Genomic DNA, 13464 nt, shown 5'->3' on the forward strand with positions numbered 1-13464 from the left:
TCAATGGTACTGTGTCAAGTCAACGTTCAATCTTTCACAGGTCACACGGAAAACTATTAGCCTAACATCTTCACTCATCTGAGCTTTCCGGTCTAAAATGGCCATCATTAGCTTCACAGATCAGTTAAGATTATTCCATTGAAGTGTTTTGAATCAAGACGTTGCTAGAGTGCCCTTCCAAGTCACCATTACTCAAGAGCTTTTGCAGGGCCAGATATCCCTATCCAGAGGTAGAAGACAGAAGGGTGTTGTCCCACTGATTTCCACTTTAATTAGTGAAACCAATTCTTCGTACGAGCTATAATCATTCAAGTGAACTTCTCATGAGTAGCATGAGCTGTTGACATCACCAGCTCACCACTGAAGGTTCATCAATCCGAAACAAACGGTCTATGAGCTTTACAATTCTATGACTACAACAAAACATTTCCATGTGATCATGAATCCCAAGACAAATAGAACAGTAAATAAAGTGCTTTAATGCCAACAGAAATATGTGCCATTACTAATACTGCACAGCAGTAGGAGGGAGAAATGGGACGGTCTCAGTTGAAGGCCCCAGGGTCCACATAAGGGTAGGCCAGGAACTGTCCTAGTTTGTTTCCTTTCTTGTCGTAGTGAAGCATGCGGAAGCATCGCTCACAGAAGAGACACGGGTCATTTGGGGCAAATGGATCATTTGTGGTTAACCATCTGAAAAAAAAAGTCAAATTAGTACACTGACAACTTGTAATGAATTTAAACTAATGTACAATCAATTGTTAGGGATGTGTTTTTTTGGCCAGGTCATGTAAAACGAGAATGATGAGATATTCTACACACCTGCCGATGTAGACGTGACACACGGCGCACTTCCTGGTCATGACCCTGTGCTTGTGGGTAAGGAGAGGGTACAACTTCCTATCCAGGCAGTCATCCTTATGAGCCAGTCTGGAAACATTGGGCAGGGATAAAATAAAACATACCATGTCCACACTAATGAAACCTAGCTGTACTGAGCTAGCCTTGTTACACATCTACCATAGTGGCTGGAACCTTTCACTTTTAGCATGGAATGATCTCCAATGCACTTTAAAATATGATGAATTGGTGCCTCAGTGCAGGGGTGTCAAACTCAGTCCATGGAGGGCCTAGTGTCTGCTGGTTTTTGTTTTTCATTTTAATGAAGACCTGGACAACCAGGTGAGGAGAGTTCTTTACTAATTGCTAACCTTAAATCAAGTACAAGGGAGGAGCAAACACTCGGTCCTCCGTGGAATGAGCTTGACCCCTGTGCTGTAGGCCTGGGGCACTTTCCCCCCCAAAACGCGGTCCTCTGGATTCCACGGGGTGCACATTTAGTTTTTTGCCCTAATACTACACAGCTGATTCAAATGATCAAAAGGTTGATGAATCAGTTGTGTAGTTCTAGGGCAAAAACCAAAAACGTGTACCCGTTGGGGTCCAGAGGACAGTTTGGAAAACACTGGTCTAGGGCATGTGATGGCTCCTTGGGGATCTTTTACGAAACAATGTATTTTAAAACAACCCAACAATACATGAAAAGCAAAACACTATCACAATTATTTTGAATGAATGTGTATTCTGTACTGTATTAAAACAGGGCTCATCTGGACAAGAGACCTTGATCTCAGCCTTGACTCCCTGTCAAAATAAAGGTGAAATAAATACAAAAAATTGTGTTGAAAAGGACAAAGTGATGGGAAAATATCTGAGCCAGCACAGTTTTGTAACAGTTTTACTGGCAGTACTGAGGCTGAGGCCTTCTTGGAAACATCACGCCACAAAACCAGCCTTCATGCACAGTTAGTGCCTCCAGCAAAGAAAACCAGTCAGAAGGCGGCTAAAACTTAAATCAAATCAGTCTCAGAAAGCTGAAAAGGCTGACCTACAATATAGATCAATTGGAAAGCCTCAAGGCTCTTTATCATGTGAGTGAATTGATCAAAGATATGACTTTATCCTATTCATCTAGAAAGGGCAGCACTTTCCCCTGACCTGCTGTCTTACCAGAAATCTGGCCTTCTTCACAGTACTGATATGAGTAAGGTGAACCGATTTCTGACACATTGAGATACAGCAACATATTTTTGCTCTGTCGTCGGTACTTTGATTCTTAAATGATTTAATGACTGAGGTTAAAGTGGAGACTGTCAACTTAAATTTCAGCTTATTTTCATTCATTTCAGGTGACCTGTTTAGAAATTAACACTTTTTGTACATTCGGAAAGTATTCAGACCCCTTGACTTTTTTCTTATTTTGTTACGTTACCGCTTTATTCTAAAATGGATTAAATGGTTTCCCCCCCACTCAATCTACACACAATACCCCATAATGGTTTTTAGAAATGTTTGAAAAATATGTAAATGTAATATTTCATTTCTCAAGCATTTAGACCCTTTTTGTAAATAAGGCGTTTCATTTTAATACATTTGCAAATATTTTAAAATGCCTGTTTTCACTAATGTCATTATGGGGTATTGAGTGTAGATTGATGAGGAAAATTGTTTATTTAATACAATTTTGGAATAAGGCTGTAATGTAACAATGTGGAAAAGCATATGTTGACAAGATGTTGGGGAATCACTGGAGGGGAATATTGTCCAAATGAGCATAGGTGTACAGCTCAATAAACACACCAGGCATTGTTACAATTCAATGGTATATTGAGATGCAAACTCAATTGAATACATGTAAACTCTGACATGGTACAGGTGTCTTTTTTTAAGCCCATAACAGTGTGTCATGTGTATACTTCTGTTTCAAAGTAGATTTGTTTAAGACTCCCAAGAAATCACTCTGTGACCCTGATTTAGCCCACTGCAGTAAAAGGTTATTAAAGGGAGTAAAATTATCTGTTTAAGTCATTAGTAAAGAACACACCGTTAAAGAGTACAATTATATTTTTTAGGTGGTTTTAAGGCTGTCAATCATTTATTGCTTCATAAGCAGAAACATTGTGGCTGCACAGGTCATTAGGCATGTTGTGAACCTAGGGTCACCCTAAGTTCATAATATTGAACGCAATAAGGCGTTCTGTTAGAAGCCTAGAGTTCCGAGCTTGCAGACACGTCGCTGCTTGTAAATACCCCTGCTTGTAACCCGACCCCCCCCCCCCCCCGCACCAGTACCCCCTATATATAGCCTCGTTATTGTTACATTTTTTATTGATTTTGGAAATATTTTCTTAAATCCAATTTTTCTTAACTGCATTGTTGGTTAAAGGGCTTGTAAGTAAGCATTTCACAGTAAGAACTACACCTTTTGTAGTCAGCGCATGTGACAAATATAATTGGATTTTGATTTGACACACATCCCAAGAACCCATTGGCTCTTGTGTAGAGACAGGAACAGAGCGGGGAGAAAGTTAAAAGTTAAATAACATTTTCTTTAAAAACCTTTTATTTTCTTAAATCTTTGGTACAGAAATGTAAGCATACATATTACAATTAAAGTTTTCTATGCAATATGAAAAGACTGTTCTAATTACTGTTCTTAGAGAAGAGCATGTCTGTCTTTGACCTGGGACTGACTGTAACTGAACACCCCCACTTACCCTCCTACCCCTTGTACCAAGGTATAAATAACCCTTACCCTCCTACCCCTTGTACCAAGGTATAAATAACATTTTTAGCTAACTCAACTCATAACACACCACCTTGTGAAACACATCCTAGTCCTCAAGCCTGTATTCCACTCAAGATTTGGTCTGTATATTCTTCTCCTTCGGCTAAGGTAAAGAGCTTCACTCTACAGGCTGGGTAATCAAACCCCATAGCTGTCCATGAGACATAACCACTTGATCTCCCAGCACCTTTATGGATAGTATTTGGGTTCTGCACAAATGTAGAAAATGTTTTTTTTATGTATCATTCCTTACATCGTTAGCCCAGAAAAAATCATGCATACAGCCAGGAAGAACTATTGGATATCAGTACAAACAGTGTAGTTATTCCCCCCGCAAGGCAATCAAACAAGTGAAATGTCAGTATAGAGACAAAGTGGAGTCGCAATTCAACGGCTCAGACACGAGACATACGTGGCAGGGTCTACAGACAATCGCAGACTACAAAAGGAAAACCAGCCACGTCAGACACTGACATCTTGCTTCCAGACAAACTAGGATAATACAAACTAGGATAATATTGAGGTTAATACAGTGCCAACGATGCTGCCCGCTACCAAGGACTGTGGGCTCTCCTTCGCCGTGGACGACGTGAGTAAGACATTTAAACATGTTAACCCTTGCAAGGCCACCGGCCCAGACCGCGTACTCAGACCAGCTGGCTATTCTATCTCTCTCTATCCCAGTCTGCTGTCCCCATATGCTTCAAGATAGCCACCAATGTTCCTGTACCCAAGAAGGCACCAAACTAAATTACTATCGCACCGTAGCACTCACTTCTGTCATCAAAGTGCTTTGAGAGACTAGGCAAGGATCATGTCAACACCACTTTACCGGTCACCCTAGACCCACTTCAATTTGCTTATCACCCCAATAGGTCCACAGACGATGCAATCGCCGTCACGCTGCACACTTCCCCATCCCATCTGGACAAGCGGAATACCTATGTAAGAATGCTGTTCATTGACTACAGTTCAGCATTCAACGTCATAGTACTCTCCAAGCTCATTGTTAAGCTTGAGGCCCTGGGTCTCAACCGCGCCCTGAGCAACTGGGTCCTGGACTTCCTGACGGGCCGCCGCCCAGGTGGTGAATGTGACTGTCCACTTCGCTGATCCTCAACACAAGAGTGCGTGCTCACCCCCCTTCTGTACTCCGTTCACCCATGACTGCATGGCCACGCACACCTCCAACTCAATCATCAAGTTTGCAGATGACACAACAGTAATTGGCTTGATTACCAACAACCACAAGACAGCCTACAGGGAGGAGGTGAGGGCACTCGGAGTGTGGTGTCAGGAAAACCTCCTCTCACTCAACGTCAACAAAACAAAGGAGATGATCGTGGACTTCAGGAAACAGCAGAGGGGGCACCACCCTATCCACATCAATGGGACAGCAGTGGAGAAGGTGGAAAGGTAAGTTCCTGGGCGTACACATCACAGACAAAATGAAATGGTCCACTACACAAACAGTGTGGTGAAGACGGCGCAACAGGTCACCTAAAACCCTGACAAACTTTTACAGATGCACAATTGAGAGCATCCTGTCAGGCTGTATCACAGCCTGGTACGGCAACTGCACCGCCCTCAACCGCAAGGCTCTCACGAGGGTGGTGCAGTCTGCACAGCGCATCACCAGGGGCAAACTACCTGCCCTCCAGGACACCTACAGCACTTGATGTCACAGGAAGGCCAAAAAGAACATCAAGGACAACAACCACCAAGCCACTGCCTGTTCACCCCGCTATCATCCAGAAGGCAAGGTCAGTACAGGTGCATCAAAGCTGGGACCGAGAGACAGCGTCTATCTCAAGGACATCAGACTGCTAAACAGCCATCACTAACAGAGTGGCTGCTGCCTACAGACTTGAAATCATTGGCCACTTTAATAACCGGATCACTAGTCACTTTAATAATGTTTACAGATCTTGCATTACTAACCTCATATGTATAAACTGTATTTTATACCATCTATTACATCTTGCCTATGGTTGCTCCCATTGCGCATCCATATATTTATATGTATATATTCTTATCCCATTCCTTTACTTAGATGTGTGTGTATTAGGTAGTCGTTGTGGAATTGTGAGATTACATGTTAGATATTGCTGCACTGTCAGAACTAGAAACAAACATTTCAAATGTGATTTGAAATTGCTTTTATGTTCATTCTACAAGGGGGTCACACGCTCACAACACTTCCACAAGTACACTACAAAACTTACCAACTGTTTGAACTATCAAAAGTTCAAACTCAAGCCTCCCCGAAAAGTTTTAAACAAATTTCTTTAAGTTCAACAAGTTCACTACACATCACCTGAGAGGATGTCACTAAGAGTTCAAACTTCAAATGCATTTTTTACTTCAAAGAAACAGGTGTACTGTCAAGTTACCTAATGACACACTAAATAAAGTGAGAACATCCAGAGAGGATGTCATGAACAGGTCCACCAACAGGACACAGCAAAGCACATCAATCCGTTTTTGACAGCAACTGTCTACTATATTCGCTCTTGCATATGCTGATTGTTTTGGTTGTGTTTGAGATTATTTTGTGCCCGATAGAAATTCATGGTAAATAATGTAGTGTGTCATTTGAGTCACTTTTATTGTAAAATGACACATTATTTACCATGAATTTCTATTGGGCACAAAATAAATCTGAAACACAACAAAAAACGAACAGCAAATGAATCCCAAAAATGTGTAGAGTCACAAGTTTGATATGGTCATTGAGTGCTATGAACATAAGACCAAATACTAAATATTTTAAGTGAATTTGTCACAATACGCCTGGTCCCCTAAAATGGGGGGACTATGTACAAAAAGTGCAGTAATTTCTGAATGGTTCACCCAATATGGATAAAAGTACCCTCAAATGAAAGCTGACAGTCTGCACTTTAACCTCATAGATGGATCATTTATAATCCAAAGTGCTGGAGTACAGAGCCAAAACAGCAAACGTATCACTGTCCCAATACTTTTGGAGCTCAATGTAGGGGGAAACAACATACCAAGTCAAAGCTCAAAATCCAGGTATCAATATGGATGACAAAATGACCTCTGACCTGATATCGGTGATGATGACAACATGCTCGCAGTCTCCCTGGTGACAGAAGAGGTAGGGGTAGCCCACCTTCACCTTCAGGTCGTAGAACCTGGTTTCCTCCATCTTGGCCTTGTGGAATGTGGGGAAGTCTCTGGTCTTTGCCCAATCAATGGTGGTCCTGGAAATATAGTACAATGCAACTTTATTGTCCATTTTGAAAAGTACAGTAGAAAGTAGAAGAAGAGAAATGAACTCCAACACCCAGAAAATACGCTTTGGAAATTCATCTTAAATTTACACAGAAAAAAATAAATCTAAAAGCGCAACAATTTAAGATTTTACTGAGTTACAGTTCATATTGAAATAAATAAATTAGGCCCTAAACAGCTCTGGTGGACATTCTTGCAGTCAGCATGCCAATTGCACGCTCCCTCAAAATTTGAGATATCTGTGGCATTGTGTTGAGTGACACAACTGCACATTTTAGAGTGGCCTTTTATTGTTCCCCAGCACAAGGTGCACCTGTGTAATGATCATGCTGTTTAATCAGCTTCTTGATATGACACACCTGTTAGGTGGATGGATTATCTTGGAAAATGGGAGAAATGCTCACTAACAGGGATGTAAACAAAAGTGTGCACAACATTTTAGAGAAATAGGCTGTGTGTGTATGAAGATTTCTGGGATCTTTTATTTCAGCTCATGTTTCATGAGACCAACACGTTACATGTTGTGTTCATATTTTTGTACAGTATACTTACTAGCATTGTCTGAGAAATTATTTGATTATACTTGGGCTTAAAGGTGATTAGCTCACTAAAAAACGCTGGACTCTACCTTTCTTAGAACCTACAAAGAGTCACTCATTGGCCCAATTACTAAGGTCACCAACACATCTATTGGTCTGGGGGTGTTTCCAAGGGTATGGAAGTCAGCCATAATAACGGCCATCTTTAAATCGGGCGACTCTGCTAACGTGAGTAACTACAGGCCCATTAGTATACTACCTGTGGTGTCAAAGGTTGTTGAAAAGTGTGTAGCAGAACAACTGATGCCCACCTCAACAACAGCCCCTTCACATTACACTCCATGCAGTTTGGCTTCAGAGCGAAACACTCCAGAAAAGGCCAACTGCTTTCTTCTGGAAATTGTGAAGTCCAAGATGGACAAAGGGGGCGTTGTTAGGGCTGTGTTTCTGGACCTAAGGAAGGCTTTTGATACTGTTAACCATGAGATTCTCATCACAAAATTGTCCAAGTTCAATTTTTCCCTCGATGCCTTGAGATGGATGAAATCATACCTTGAAGGGAGAACTCAGTGTGTCAAAGTGAGCAATGAGCTGTCGCCCACTCTAAGCTATGATGTGGGCGTGCCCCAAGGGTCAATACTGGGGCCCCTCCTGTTCAGCCTGTGCATTAATGATCTGCCTTCTGTCTGTACTGGATCTGAAGTTCAAATATATGCAGATGATACAGTGATATATGTGCATGCAAAGAGCAAACAACAAGCTGCACAAGAACTCACTACTGTAATGGTCCAGGTTACAAAGTGTCTCAGTGACTCGTGTTTGCATCTCAATGTGAAAAAAACTGTCTGCATGTTCTTCACAAAGAGGGTAACAGATGCTACTGAGACAGATGTCTATGTGTCAGGTGAGAAGCTCCAGGTGGTATCTGATTAAGTACCTTGGCATCATACTTGATTCCAACCGCTCTTTTAAAGAGCAGGTGAAAAAGGTAATTCAAATAACTAAATTCAACCAAGCTGATTTCCGATTGATACGAAATTGTTTGACTACAGAGGTAGCAAAACTGTACTATAAATCTATGATACTCCCCCACTTATCATACTGCTTGACTACTTGGGCCCAAGCTTGCTGTACAACATTAAAACCCATTTAGTCTGTCTACAAACAGGCTCTCAAAGTGCTTGATAGGAAGCCCAATAGCCATCATCATCACTGTTACATCCTCAGAAAGCACGAGTTCCTGAGTTGGGAAATCTTGTGCAATACACTGACATGTCTTGTATTCAAGATCCTAAATGGCCTGGCTCTCTCTCCACTCAGTATTTTTGTTAAACAGAAAACCCAAACATATGGCAGCAGATCCACAAGGTCTGCCATGAGAGGTGACTGTATAGTTCCCTTAAGGAAAATCACCTTTAGTAAATCCACTTTCTCTGTGAGAGCTTTCCCATGTCTGGAATATACTGCCATCAGACACACAACTGCACCACCTATCACACTTTCACAAAAAACATTAAGACATGGCTAAAGGCCAATCAGATTTGTGAACATGGTCCCTAGCTGTGTATTGCCGCTTTCCATGTTGTCTGTAGCTTGTGAGGTGTGGAAACACTGTTGCTTTTATGGATTTTGTCTTGTTGCTTTTTGTTCCATGTTGCCCTGTCTGTATGCTCCATCATGCTTGTCCTATGTTGCTCTGCGTGTGCTCACTGCTCAATGATTGTCTATATTGTAATAGTTTTTAATAACCTGTCCAGGGACTGCGGTTGAAAATTAGCCGGCTGGCTAAAACCGCCACTTTTACTGAAACTTTGATTAATGTGCACTGGTCCCTGTAAAAATAAAATAAACTCAACAAATAAACTCAAAAGGTTGTTTCCAGTTCATCAATAAAATGCACATGAATATCCATTAGATATAGCAGATACTAAGCAAATGGCTAAGTGGATGAGAGGGGAGCATAGTGAACATATTTTTCTATTTCCAATGGGTCTTGTGGCCTGGTTTGACATTTTAAAGAACTGGATTGTGGCCCATTACAATCTAACATCTGTTGATTCCGCTGATACATCCAAGGTTAACCCAGGCATATAGTTGAGTCTGAGTCAGTTAGGCAAACCGAATGCAATATTCTGCACCTAAAACCTCCATCTCCGATCCAATATAGAGTTTTATGGCTGAAAAAAGTATTGTCTTAATGGATCTTTGTGGATCTGCCCCTACCTCTCACTCTCTACAGTATTGTCTTAATGGATCTGCCCCTACCTCTCACTCTCTACAGTATTGTCTTAATGGATCTGCCCCTACCTCTCACTCTCTATAGTATTGTCTTAATGGATCTGCCCCTACCTCTCACTCTACACTATTGTCTTAATGGATCTGCCCCTACCTCTCACTCTCTACAGTATTGTCTTAATGGATCTTTGTGGATCTGCCCCTACCTCGACAGTATTGTCTCTGCAATATACAGGCCTGGCTTTTGTCTTTCTCGGGTTACTCCCTGGCTTCTACAGGCCCATTTCCAGATGTTCTCTCACAGGATCAGCTAAGGTGAGTTCAAGTAAGCCTAGTCTGAAGTGTTCAGTCAGTCCAGTCGACGTAGCCAGAGGGGATGATGGTTCAGTCAGTCGACGTAGCCAGAGGGGATGATGGTTCAGTCAGTCGACGTAGCCAGAGGGGATGATGGTTCAGTCAGTCGACGTAGCCAGAGGGGATGATGGTTCAGTCAGTCCAGTCGATGTAGCCAGATGACATGATGGTTCAGTCAGTCCAGTCGATGTAGCCAGATGACATGATGGTTCAGTCAGTCCAGTCGATGTAGCCAGATGACAGTTGGATGTCAGAGAAAGAAGAGATAGCCACTTACTCGCTCATGTCCTGACACTCAGGGTAACGCATGTCATTGTAGAAGACCCCTTCAAAGTAGAAGAAGGCGGATTTGAAGTGATCCTGAAACAGACAGTGAAAAGGTTCACCCAACACCGACATGATGATCAAGTCCTATTATGTAGGCTTATACTCTCTGTGAGTGTGTGGCTGAGTAGCTCCCAACTTAGACATCCTTATTATCTCATTTGTTACTCATTGTATTCCATAGTCAATGTGTTCCAAGACTCACAATCAATGACAACCTGTGTAGCTGTATATCCATGATGACTAGACGGTTCTTCTTGAGAAGTCGTCCTTTACGTCACCGAGCCGTGCACAAGAAATCTACTGGCATCTGTAACAGTATAACTTTAGTCCGTCCCCTCGCCTCTGCCCGGGCTCGAACCAGGGACTCTGCACACATCAAAAACAGTCACCCACGAAGCATCATTACCCATCGCTCCACAAAAGCCACGGCCCTTGCAGAGCAAGGGGAACCACTACTTCAAGGTCTCAGAGCAAGTGACGTCACCGATTGAAACACTATTAGCACGCACCACCGCTAACTAGCTAGCCATTTCACATCCGTTACACATCTACTGAATGTTGGGTTTTGGAAGTGGGGTGGTAGCGTCTAACATTTGGATTCACTAGTTTGTTGTGCACTGCTCGGTGATGTAAGGGACGACTTCTTAAGACGAACTGTCTACCGACTATGGATACACATTCCGACGGAAGCCTTGCGTCAGCTGCTAGTTCGAACCCCCGAGCCAACAACGTGAAAAACCTGCCTATGTGCCCTTGAGCAAAGACTTCAACCCTAATTGCTCCAGGGTCGCCGCTGATAATGGATGACCCCTGGCCGTGACCCCAATCTCTGAGGGCGTCTCAGGGGGAGTTGGGATACGCAAAAAATACATTTCCATTTCACACATGTATAACACACACTTGTACATGTGTGAAACAGGGAAATATAAGCACCCACCTACCATTACAATAGTATGGTTTGAGCTCGAGTATCTCTTTGTGTGCGTGTCACCTTGCTGATGAAGTCCGGTGCCATGTCGGGCGTGTTGCTGAACTCTCCAAAGACCTGCAGGTCGCTGACACAGCAGATAGCGTCCCTCAGGTCCACCAGACTATGGGAGCCCAGCATCTGAAGGGTCATGTGGGGCCTCACATACTTAAACTGGAAGAGAACGTACGTTATAGGGAAATAACGCACACTCCAGAATGCCCTTTAAGCCAATCAGAAACTGGTATTCAACAATGCCATGGTATAAATAAGATTAATAGGAAAAGATAATGTACATGTCTTACAAAAGCACATCTATTGTTGTGTTTAATGATGGAGATTGTTGGAATTAGGCTTTTCAACTTTTGGTGATTCTCACAAAGACTTGGAATCGAAGAAGTGAAACTGCACGTACTCTCTCAAATATGGCTGGGTAGAGAACGTTGATGCTCAAAATGATCTCCCCTTCTGGCACCAAGTCAACAGGGTCCTCAGGCCTTTTCCCCACCGCGAGGCTCTCCTAGAAAAATCAAACACACAAGTCAATCAAATTTCTAAAAACAGCCCCCCTCTTAGCTCTTGTCGGTCGTGTTCACCTGGCACCAAACTGAAGAATATGACCCAGGGGTCTGGGTGTCAGTCACGCTACAGGTTACATCAACAGGTTATACTCTATGCAAGTGACGCATTGTTTTCCAAGAAGTAGCCTTGAAGTTTCTGAACTTTTGTAGTTTAAAAAAAATTATATTCAATGGGCAAAAAAATGTGTGCAATGGTCTGCAACGCAAACACCTGGTAGAAGTAAATTCATCCTCAAACACAAATATAAGTTTATATATCTTAAATGACTTAAATAATATAATCATGAATCCCACGGAAGTAAAGCGGAAGGGGCGGTTGCTTTCACAGGGTATAACTAACCAGTTCGTCTTGGTAGTGGTCAACTCTGCTTATCTTATCGATCCTCAGGGTGCCTTTGTAGTCCTGCTTCTTCTTCCTCTGTCTGAACATCAACAGGGCAACACTTTTTTAAATGCAGTTCAGGAGTAACTGTCTGCAGAACATGGAATTGCTGCATTTGTCATGTATAAATGGTCTACGATTTCATTTGTAGAGTAACAACGTTGTAATGTTTTACATGAGTGTTTGAAGAGTGGGGTCAGGTGGCACAACGTTGGTGTCAAGAGGCTCGTCTTCAGCTTGACACCGAAGAGTGTCAACGCTGGAAGAAAAAGAAACAGATGGGTCATTTGACAGCAAAAGGTCCGAACCTTCTCTTTTTAAAAACCATCTCTGATACCACTAGTTCTGACCAATATTCTAAAATGCGTTATAAAACAAAGGGAAGTTACATCCCTGGTCCACTACTATAGACGCTGAAGTTCAACAACATATTATTATTGACAAACGATAACTAGCATATTGAGAAGTCACTGCTTGTCAACTAGACAGACAAAATGGATTTTCAGCTACCTAGCTAGAGTACCAAATATATTTATAACTACCCCTTACTGTACAAACCTGCAGATAGCTTTCAGTTCATCCAACGTTTCTGGTGCGATTCCCATTTCCTCTGCAAAGTCGGCATCTTCAGTCTCTTCGTATTTATCCTCGTAGGAATAGTCAATTGGTTTCAATTTCTCAAGCCATGCGGTTCTGAATGAGCCAACGTGGAATGGTTTGGTGTTTATGTCTTTATACTCAAAAACTGGAATATTTTCGTTCACGTTTGAGCTGCTGCCCGCCGCCATTTTTTCATCTAAATGACGTCAAAACTCCCAGGTAACGCTGGGTAATGAAGTGTCTCGAGATGGGAAAATACAAGAGAAACTACCAATTGATTGAGTTATTCTACACTGGCCCGGGTTGAACCGGGCGAAACCCGGCACGTCATCCAGCGAAAACTGGGAGGGAGGAGTGCCCATCTCAAATGGAAGGGTAATCTGTGCTGCTCGGTAATTTTGTCAACATAGTGCACCGTCCAGAAACATACATCTCTTTCCATGACTAGTTTTCATTGGGAGGGCAGATAAAGCGTTTTTATCCAAAGCAATCACAGAATCCTAATACATTTATACACGTGCTTAATTACGTCACTTTTGCATTGCGCCGACTTCGCCATAAAACAGAGTGGGGCAGCCAGGTTCCAAATCGAA

The 13464-nt window shown here is 42.4% G+C and overlaps 1 protein-coding gene across 1 annotated transcript; it reads right to left on the reverse strand.

Moving 5' to 3' along the window:
- Nucleotides 1-459: 459 nt before the first annotated feature.
- On the reverse strand, nucleotides 460-13091 carry snapc3 (small nuclear RNA activating complex, polypeptide 3). The gene is made up of 9 exons (XM_064926575.1): nucleotides 12830-13091; nucleotides 12447-12530; nucleotides 12230-12311; nucleotides 11724-11828; nucleotides 11333-11482; nucleotides 10292-10374; nucleotides 6697-6855; nucleotides 823-930; nucleotides 460-693 (listed from the first exon to the last, which is right to left on the reverse strand). The coding sequence occupies exons 1-9, from the start codon at nucleotides 13057-13059 to the stop codon at nucleotides 546-548; spliced, it is 1149 nt and encodes a 382-aa protein (XP_064782647.1). The 5' UTR covers nucleotides 13060-13091; the 3' UTR covers nucleotides 460-545.
- Nucleotides 13092-13464: the final 373 nt, after the last annotated feature.

This window comes from Oncorhynchus masou, chromosome 20, assembly GCF_036934945.1.
Source record: "Oncorhynchus masou masou isolate Uvic2021 chromosome 20, UVic_Omas_1.1, whole genome shotgun sequence".
Classification (NCBI taxonomy): Eukaryota; Metazoa; Chordata; class Actinopteri; order Salmoniformes; family Salmonidae; genus Oncorhynchus; species Oncorhynchus masou.

Coding starts and splice junctions, on each gene's coding strand:
- snapc3 (XM_064926575.1), bottom strand. CDS start 13,059: ATGGCGGCGGGCAGCAGCTCAAACGTGAACGAAAATATTCCAGTTTTT. Junction 11,483..11,723: donor ACCCAGCCATATTTGAGAGA/GTACGTGCAGTT, acceptor GTTCTCTTCCAG/TTTAAGTATGTGAGGCCCCA. Junction 694..822: donor TGTCACGTCTACATCGGCAG/GTGTGTAGAATA, acceptor TTTTTTTTTCAG/ATGGTTAACCACAAATGATC.